The sequence below is a fragment of the Panthera uncia genome (assembly GCF_023721935.1).
Source record: "Panthera uncia isolate 11264 chromosome D3 unlocalized genomic scaffold, Puncia_PCG_1.0 HiC_scaffold_8, whole genome shotgun sequence".
Lineage (NCBI taxonomy): Eukaryota > Metazoa > Chordata > Mammalia > Carnivora > Felidae > Panthera > Panthera uncia.
In genome coordinates, this window is record NW_026057586.1 from 4,183,560 (window position 1) to 4,193,859 (window position 10,300).

At 40.6% G+C, this 10,300-nt stretch overlaps 1 protein-coding gene across 2 annotated transcripts in view; it reads right to left on the reverse strand.

Annotated features, from left to right (window-relative positions):
- The window catches only part of ZNF407 (zinc finger protein 407), a 452,978-nt gene that overhangs the window by 169,771 nt on the left and 272,907 nt on the right, over window positions 1-10,300 (reverse strand). For both annotated transcript variants that reach the window (XM_049620103.1, XM_049620104.1), the window contains exon 6: window positions 9,952-10,035. In XM_049620103.1, the coding sequence (XP_049476060.1) occupies window positions 9,952-10,035 (84 nt within the window). The remainder of the gene's footprint in view (window positions 1-9,951; window positions 10,036-10,300) is intronic.

The window sequence follows — 10,300 nt, forward strand, 5'->3', positions numbered from 1 at the left end:
TGTTACACCAGAGCCCATCATAAAAATCTCAGTGAGGATGAAACCATGAAAAAGCATGTAACAGAGATATTTTTTGAAAATGCAGCATACAACTTAACTAAAATCTTAAAGTTAAATATGAAGAAGAAAATACAGCTAAAAATTGATACCTATTTAAAAAAAAACTGATAGAAGTAAGGAGAAAGTACAGTTCACTAAAGTTGAGTAAGAGATCACCTCAGAAAGAAACCTCAAAGAAACATGTAAAATAGTACTTAACAGCACTCCCTTGTGTGGACAGAACAGCTCTACCTACGCAGACATTTTACCCAGCAGATGGTTCAAGGGCTTACACTCCACTCAAGGCCAGTCCTTTGATTGATAACTTTCTCTGTGTTAACCACCCCTCCTCCGCACACACACTCATTCAAAGAAACCATCAAATCTTAGTTTTTAACTGTACTAGCTACAGTGGCTGGTGAGCACTTGAAATGGGGCTATTGAACTTTAATGAATGTAAATTTAAATTTAAAAAACTGATACTGGATTCTCCTGTAGAAAAAATGTTTAAGTTTGTATAGAACACTTCGGGAATGTGAATCTACTTTCTCAAGAGTGCTATCCAATCTACATATGAATCATAAATTTGGTATAAAAATGTAGCCTCTGGATTGAGATGCACTAGAAGTATAAATAAAATGCATACAAAATTTCAAAATCCTAGAACATAAAAAATAAAATGTCACTAACGATGTTATATTGATTTCATGCCGGAATGGTAATATTGGGATGCATTTAGTTAAGTATTTCTTTGACAGTTTCAAGTTTTTATTTAAATTCTAGTTAGTTAGCACACAGTGCAATATTAGTTTCAGGTGTAGAACTTAGTGATTCATCACTTAAATTCAACACCCAGTTGCTCAACCCTACAAATGCGTTCCTTACTACCCATCACCCACCCACCTTCCCCTGCGGCAACCCGATTTGTTCTCTTTTGTTAAGAGTCCATTTTATGGTTTGCCTCTCTTTTTCCCCCGCACTTTCATTTGTTTTGGTTCTTAAATATCACAAATGAGTGAAATCATACGGTATTTGTCTTTCTCTGACATATTTTGCTTAGCATAATACACTCTAGCTCCATCCACATCATTGCCAAGTGGCAAGATTTCATTTTATTTTATGGCTGAGTAATATTCCATTGTATATTTGTACCATATCTTATTTATCATTCATCAGCTGATGGACATTTGGGCTCTTTCCATAATCTGGCTATTGTTAATGGTGCTGCTACAAACATTGGGGTGTGTGTATCCCTTCGAATCAGTATTTTTGCATCCTTTGGGTAAATACCTGGTAGTGTAATTGCTGAAGCATGGAGTAGTTCTGTTTTTAACCCTTTGAGGAACCTCCATACTGGTTTCCAGAGTGGCTGCATCAGTTGGCATTCCCACCAATAGAGTAAGAGGGCTCCCCTTTCCACAACCTTGCCAACACCTGTTGCTTCTTGTGTTAATTTTAGCCATTCTGACAGGTGTGAGGTGATATTTCATTGTAGTTTTGATTTGCATTTCCCTTATGATGAGTGACGTTAAGCATCTTTTCACGTGTCTGTTACCCATCTGGATGTCTTCTTTGGAAAAACGTCGATGCGTGTATTCTGAATTTGTATGGAACCGCAGAAGACCCTGAAGAACCAAAGCAATCTTGGAAAAGCAAAGCAAAGCTGGAGGTATCACATTTCCCCAGACTTCAAATTCAATTACAAAGCTGTAGCGATAAAGACAGTATGGTACTGGCACAAAAACAGACACACAGATCAACAGAACAGAACACCCAGAAATGTACCCATAACATATGGTCACCTAATCTTCGACAAAGCAGGAAAGAACATCCAGTGGAAGAAAGACAGTCTCTTCAACAAATGGTGCTGGGAGAACTGGACAGCGACATGCAGAAGAATGAACCTGGACCACTTTCTTACACCGTATACAAAGATAAATTCAAAATGGACGAAAGACGTAAATGTGAGACGGGAAACCATCAAAATCCTAGAGAAGAACATAGGCAGCAACCTCTCTGACACTGGCCAGAGCAACTTCTTACTCGATGCATCTCTTGAATCAAGGAAAACAGAAGCAAAAATAAACTACTGGGACTTCATGAAGATAAAACGCTTCTGCACAGCAAAGGAAACAATCAACAAAACTAAAAGACCACCTACAGAGTGGGAGAAGATATTTACAAATGACATATCAGATAAAGGTTAGTATCCCAAATCTATAAAGAACTTATCAAACTCAACACCCAAAAAACAAATAGTTCAGTTAAAAAATGAGCAGAAGACATGAACAGACATTTGGTTAACTTAAAAAAAAAAAATCTCATCAGTTACTTTTTCATTTAAAAAAAATTAATGTTTATTCATATTTTGTTTTTGAAAGAGAAAGAGAGAGGGAGCCAGCGGGGAAGGGCAGAGAGGGAGGGAGACACAGAATCCGAAACAGGCTCCAGGCTCCAAGCTGTCAGCACAGAGCCCGACGCGGGGCTCAAACTCACAATCTGTGAGATCGTGACCTGAGCCGAAGTTGTATACTTAACCGACTGAGCCACCCAGGCGCCCACGTTTTCATTTTTTAATATGGTTGCCAGGAAACCTAAAATGACAGGTGTAGCTTGCATGAAGGACATTTCTGTTGGACACCGATGAACTAGAGAAAGCTTCACGACCACTTCCTTCCCCAAAGCAGTTATTATATACAATAACACTCTTCTCGGGAGACATCCTTTCTGAGAAACTTTACACAGAGAACGGATTAATTTTACATATATTCAATAATTCTACTTGCCACTTCTTAATTCTGATGTTTTAGAATACTCTTGTAAGGATACTTACGCAGAAAACAAAGTATGAACTAGGTTGGTATAAAACTACGTAATTCAGGGAGCAACAAAACTGTGTGTGTCTTGAAATCAGAACGTTGAGAAACTTGTCCCCCTGTTTATAACGGCCTTACCCAGAGCTGTGGTGACAGCGAACTGAGCGCATCCACGTCTTGTCTGACAGTGTTCTATCTGTTCCTGCAGCCTCGGGTGGCAGAGTCAGAAGAAGCCACATGGGTTGCAGTCCCAAACCAGGTTTTGCCACATTTCGCTCCCTACCTGTCAACTCCCGGACAAGATCAGAAGGGTAGAACCACCAAATGAGCGGGACACGTGTGAGGATTAGAGAAGACAAAGCAGGTGGAAGGGACTTAGGATGCCCAAGGCCTTGCTTTTGCCACCCTATAACAGGAATGCCTGAACACGGGTAAGGGCGCGCACTGGCCTATCACAAAGATGAAAAAGGTGCACACACACCAGTGGTTCTCATCAAGCTCTCCCAATCAGTAAAGGCAAAGCTTCTTAGATGCAAAATAATTATGTGGTTTCACACAGATCGTCGATTTAATGTAGAGATACCATTTAATAGATCCTAGAAGGAAATATTCGATTTATTCTTGTAAAAAGAAGACCATATGGAAAGAAGAGCAAATTCTTGCAGCTGAGAGGCATTTTTGCACCTTTCAGCCATTTGTTCTTAGGATAAGGCTCAACTATAACACCCAATCCAGTGGTCACGCAGGTCAGCTTGGATAACTTTGTTCTTGGTTTCCAAACTGCTGGTCAAGTCACTTAAATTGGTATAGACAATGCAACTATACTGAAGTGACTTATACAAAGATTCACTTTCATGATGATGGTGGGTTTTGCTTTTATTTGAGACGGTATACGATCTTCATCTTACGTAAGGCTAAAGAAAACAGGTCTACCTCTTCAAATTTGATACAGGAATATGCCAGGTCGTAAAAACATCGACACCTCCACAAAAGGGTGTCTGAAAACTTTCACAGTCATTGTAAGAAGTGAATCGAATCGCTCAATGAATTCAATGCAGAGCATCTTGACCGCACACGAGGGTCACACGGCAGTTCTCACGGACGACAGAAACACACAGTGATGCACCATCTGCGTTAAAACACACGTGTTGTTAACTGTTTCACCACTCTGAAGTATCTACGCTGACCATACCGGGCAGAACGCAACTACCACCACAGTCAAGACAAGGAACACAGCCACCCTTCTGCCAAAGGTTCCTCGTACCCCTCTCTCTCTTCTGGCGCAGAACATCCTCAAGCAAACTCTCACGTGCTTTCCGCCACCGCATATTAGCATTTTTCCAGAGGTTTATACACATGGAGACATACAGTATGTGCTCTCTCTCGTCTGACCTCCTGTCAGCGTTATTTTGTGACTCACTCGTGTTACTCCAGGTGTAAATATTCGTTTCCGTTGCTGAGTAGTAGAGTAGCATCCCGCGGTATGAAGGTGCCTCAATTTGTTTCTCCATTCGAGGACATTCGAGCTGTTTTCATTTTTGGGTGTTACAAACAAAGCTGCTATAAATCCTCATGTGCAAGTCTCTGCTTGGACAGGCATCTCCTTTTCTCTTGGGCAAACACCTAGGAGTGTGCTGCCTGGGCCACTGGGAAGGTACACATTCACTTTGTAAGGAACTGCCAAATTATTTCCCAAAGTGGTGTCTCCCTTTTACATTGCTGTCAGTTGTGCAGGAGAGTTCCCACTGCTCCAAATCATCACCAGGACACGGTATCATCAATGTTTCAAAACTGTACTTCTCTAATCACGTTGAGGAGCATTTCATGATTCCATGTGCTTCTTTGCCACATATTTATATACTTTGGTGAAATGTTTGTTCAAATCTTTCAACCCTTTATCTTTTCTTTTTTTTTCTTTTCTTTTTTTGATAGGGCGAAGGAGCACATGTGCAAGCAGGAGAGAGGGGCAGAGGGAGAGAGAGAATCTGAAGCAAGTTCCATGCTCAGTGCAGAGCCCAGTGGTGCAGGGCTCAATCCCACAACCCTGGGATCATGACCTGAGCCCAAATCAAAAGTCGGCTACTCAATGAACCGAGCCACTCAGGCACCCTTCATTCAACTCCTTTTTAATTGGTTGGTTGTTTCTTTATAACAGTGTTTCTAACTTATATATTACAAATACAAATCCTTTATCATATTCGTGATTTACACGTATTTTCCCCCAGTCTTTGGTTTGCCTTGGCATTCTCTTCACAGTTTCTTTCAAAGAGGAAAATTTAATTAATGTATAAAGTTATTAACCTGTCAGTTTATAATTTTTCAACTTACGTGTTTTGTTTTTTTTTCACTTACGCATCAGGCTTTTGATGTGATATCTAAGAAATCTTTGGTAATCTGTGTTCACAAAGATTTTTCTCTTAAATTTTCTTCTAGACTTTATTTAGTTTTGAGTTTTACATTTAGATATGAGTAGTTTTGAGTTAAATTTGTACATGGTATGATATGTAGAACAAAGTTCATTTTTACTGTGGAAGGATAGCCAATTATTCCATCATTACATATTAAAAAGATTAAAATGCCTTTTTTCTTTTGTAAAAAAAAATCTATTCACCATGTAGATGTAATCTCTATTCCATTCCACTGATAGATTTGTCTTTGATGATGCCGATGCCAGAATGACTCGATTACTGTAGCTTTATAAGTCACAAAGTCAGGTAGTATAAGTCCTCAGGTTTGTTCATCTTCCTCAAAGTTGACTATTTCAGATCGTTGATTTCCATATGAATTTTAAAATCTGCTTGTCAATTTCAGAACATGAAGAAGCTTGATGGGATCTGAGTCTCCTGACTCTATGAACATGGTATATCATCCTACTTGGGTCTTTAATTTCTCTTGGCAATATTTTGCAGTTTCCAACGTAGGGGTTTTGCACATCCTTTGTTAGATTTATCTCTAAATATTGTACCTTGGTCTCAAACAAGTGACGAATACAGGCATAGATCTCTTCTGTTCCATTCATGTATCTGTGTACCTTTATGCCAATACAATACAGTCATGATTATTATAGCTATATAATGAGAGGTCAAGTTAGGTAGCGTAAATTTTCCACTTTTAACATAATGGATTCAAGTGGTCAAACTACTTAAAGATTTTTTTTCATTAAGCACATACACAAATATATCCTGATGTCTTCTTACTCCATTCAACCTAGTGTTTGAAAATGTGTGGCACCATAACTCACTGCTAACTTGTTTATTCTAATAGCCTTGGTAGGCATCTTTAACCTAACCATTTTTCATAGAGTTGGCAGGAATCTAGGAGGGTAAAGGGTGATACTATGGACTCACTGAGTTCGTGGTATAAATGAAAGGTCATCTTTAAAGTTCATTTTCTTGGTTTGGAGGTTTAACATAAGAACTTAAAAAACATGGTTAATGTAGCTTATTTCATTTAAATTTTTATGACTTTTTATGTGACATGATTTAAACTTAAAAAAAAAACACTTTTAAATGAAAATGTCATAGTCTCTAATATTTTAATACCTTGAAGTTCATATTAAGCAAGAATTATACTGCAGTGAACTATGAGTTGTCATTTCATACCCAACTTGACAACACTGAGCCACTGTAGATTAAATTGTGTAATACTAAGAAATTTTGAGTTCTATACAGGCCGACAGAAAAAAATATAATGCTACCAAAATATGCTACATAAAATATTATGCTTTAACAAATAAGTAAAGAAGGCTCAAGCATGTCTCCTCTCTTGGTAGACAAACTCCATGTCAATTTATACAAACTACAGTGAAATCTGTACATAATGCTTAATTTGTAACTCATTCATCTTGTTACATGCCCAATGCTACTGCTGACATATGTTAATTGGCATTTTTTTTTCAATCCATAAATGATAATTTCTTCAGGTAATTTCAGGGAATTTCTTCAAGTAATTTCTTTTTTTTTTTAATTTTTAATTTGAGAGAAAGAGAAAGAGAGACAGAGCATGTGTGGGGGAGGGGCAGAGAGAGAGAGGGAGACACAGAATCCGAAGCAGGCTCCGGGCTCCGAGCTGTCAGCACAGAGCCCGACGTGGGGCTCAAACCCACGAACCGTGAGATCATGACCTGAGCCGAAGTCGGACGCTCAACCGACTGAGCCACCCAGGCGCCCCACCTTCAAGTAATTTCTTTAGGAAAATATCCTTCTGAAATACAGATACAGAAGTAGTTCTTTCTTATTGTTGTTGTTGTTTTAGTCTCAATATATAGCCAGAGAAATAAATGCACCTTCTAGGTTGTAAAATTTGAAGACAAAAAAAAATCTACAAATTTCAAATAAGAATTCTAGCTTGCTAATACTTGTTAATGCCTGAAGTGACATAGGTACTGTCATACACTTGTTAAGGAGTGATCAAAATGATTTAGTGCATTGGGAACAGTCCTTCTGAATCCTTTGTCATTCTAACTCCAGAAGGATGAGTAAATCCAAGAGTAAGGCAATAAGTACTCTTGAACAGTGCTATCTCTAAGTCAGTAGGGCTCCCTGTCTACACCCTACTCAAAACAGCAGAACAAAGTGAATGTCCTTTCCTCTTATTTCCCCTTTTATGACATAACAGTGCACGCTGAATTGTGTTGCTATTCACCCTCTCCTTTATGAGCAACAATCTTGGCCAAAATAACCATTAAGGAATGTTCTGCATCTTAGGTACCTCTGACGGGGAAGTAAAAGAACATCCGAGGGGGAACACCAGAACGGCTCTGGATATAGAGCACTGCCCTTTGTGTGTCAACAATCTGTCAAAAAGGCTGCACACTCCTCACGGAAACTCACACTTTGCGTTCCTTTGGGCAGGCTGGTGGTTATTAAGCTGGCCAAGACTCTTCAACTCCACGTGAGGATTTGCTCCTGTGCCCTTGAATCAAGGGTCTCTGACAGGTGATAAAAGTAAATCTTGAAATGGAAGATGTTTTGTGTCAGTCCCTGGACAGTCTGTATTGCAGCAGGGAATTATTTACGCCATTTGGAACACTTTTGATACCTATCCCTTTCCAAGCTGATTGTAATTTGCGTGGGCACTCTGTGCTAAAAAGGTAAACCATGTCAAAGAGGAATACATCGGAGAAATATAGATTTCAAACGCACCACACAATTCCGGCCTTGGGGGAAAAAAAAGTTGCATGTTGCTTAAATATTATAAATCCGGCATAAAAGCGAAGGGCGTAGACGGAGTTGTACTAAGCTGTTTGGCTGAAGCCAACAGTCTTAAGAACTGACTTTGGTATTAAAGAATCATGTTTGATTTGTGCCACAGAGGCAGATAAATGCCACAAAGACAGATGCCTCTGTCTGTGAGACATTGTCCTATATGGTATAAAGTTAATAGCAAAGTAATAAGGAGCCTCTGGACCTGACATAAAATATAAAGTTGTGCCTCCTCAACGCAGGCTTCGTGATCGATCACCTGTAAGCGCCTGTGATCACAGCACGACTGTCCTCACTGCAGGGGGTGGGGGGAGTGCTGCCAGGCTGGCACAGGTGGTGCACAGGAGGCTCTCCTGGTCCCCAGGCCACAGCGGGGTGTGACCGGCCGAGCAACAGTGACTCCGATAGGAACGTTTCGGGCACCGATAAACACGCTTCACCGCATGCGCACGCTTTCAACTTCCAAGATGGCCACTGAGGATGACTGCCATCCACAGGGCCCCTTCTGCCATCTCTTAAGTCACTGGATTAAAAGAGTAGGTAGCTGCAATAAACTTGAAATGGGCTTTCACATTACAAAGTTAAGTGTGTGTCTCCAACATCATGTGAAACACTGGAAATTACACTCAATACTAACTCTAACCTCATACGGAGACGGAAATCATAGAAACTGAAGATCTAGAAGAAATGGCACTAATTTTCATTGATCTTAAAAACACTATCCTGGGCATTAAAGCTACCTACGGCTTTCCGTTAAATATAACATATTAAGATCCAACATGTACCACAGAACGTATTTTGTGTATCTTCATTTCACACCAGCGGGAGTGTAACGGCCAAACCACCCCTGTCATGGCCCCCCACACAAAAGTACATTTAGTTACAAACCATGTTACCAACATGATTTATCATCTACACGAGGTCACTTTTGATAATAAAATAGTTCTATTAATAACTAGAAGGGACAGGGGCTGCTGGGTGGCTCAGTCGGTTAAGCATCTGACTCTTGATTTTGCCTCAGGTCATAATCTCACAAGTGTGAGATCGAGCCCCACGTCTGGGCTCAGCACAGAGTGTGGAGCCTGCTTTTGATTCTCTGTCCTCCTCTCTCTGCCCTTCCCCACCTCGTGATCTCTTTCTCTCAAATCAACTCCAAAAAAAATAATAAATTAGGGGGGAAAAGGCCATAACAGTACTGTCCCAGACACATAGAACTTATAATTATTAACATAATTACTTATAAATCCGAGTAAGTAATCAATTTTACTAAATATTTAAAACTGTTCATTCTTAAGTGTTCCTAACCAAGGCATCTATTTTATTTTGCTGAATCATAAAGAATAAACATCATAAAAACGAATCCTCTTGAATGTCACGATCTACTTCTGTTGCCCTCTCTGTTGCTGTCCCTTCCTAACGGCAAGAACAGATACGGTGATGACCCTACAACCACACCCATTGGCCCCAACTGTAGAGGGACTGTGGGCTCCAGGGTCCAGGTGGTTAGGTGGGCAGAGATGTAGCCCAGAAGGCGGGGCTGCAGATAAGCAGGTAGCCAGCTACAGGGTAGGGGCAAGCACAGGAAAGTCGGAGGGAGACACTGAGGGGAGGGGGCACGTCTGAGAGCAACCAACCCCCAGCCTCACCCCCAGGCAAAGTCTCGGCTGCAGGGAGGAAGCCTGGTGCGTCCGCACTTTCCACGCAAGTTCTCTGTCCTCCTACCGAACACAAATTTACAGAGGGCCGACTTTTCACATGCAAAAAACAGGTGAATTCACATGTTACTCAAAGAGAGTTTTCAGGAGACCCTCAAGTACACGGATTTTCCAAAAACCGAACAGACAAGCAATCGAGGGCCGCGGACGGACGGACGGACGGACGCCCGAACTGACCTGTGTGCTGGCGCCGGTGCTTGGTGAGGGCGTGCCGCGTGCCGCCCGCGAAGCCGCAGAGGTCACACAGGAACGACTTCTCGCCTGTTGCAACAATAAACAGATGAGGGACTGCGGAGGTCACAGATCATTAAAACATATCTATCAAGGCTTTCAGGGTTACTAATTCCTCCAATCAAATGTTTCCATGTAAATATGTCAAATGGGAATGAAATTACCACTGCGGTTTATTGACTGTGATAAAATCTGAAAAGCACCACTGAACATAATTACATACTTGTCAGACCCATAAAAATTAGCTTTATTATCAATGGAATGGTTTTGTACAACTTCATTTCTGGTAGATGTC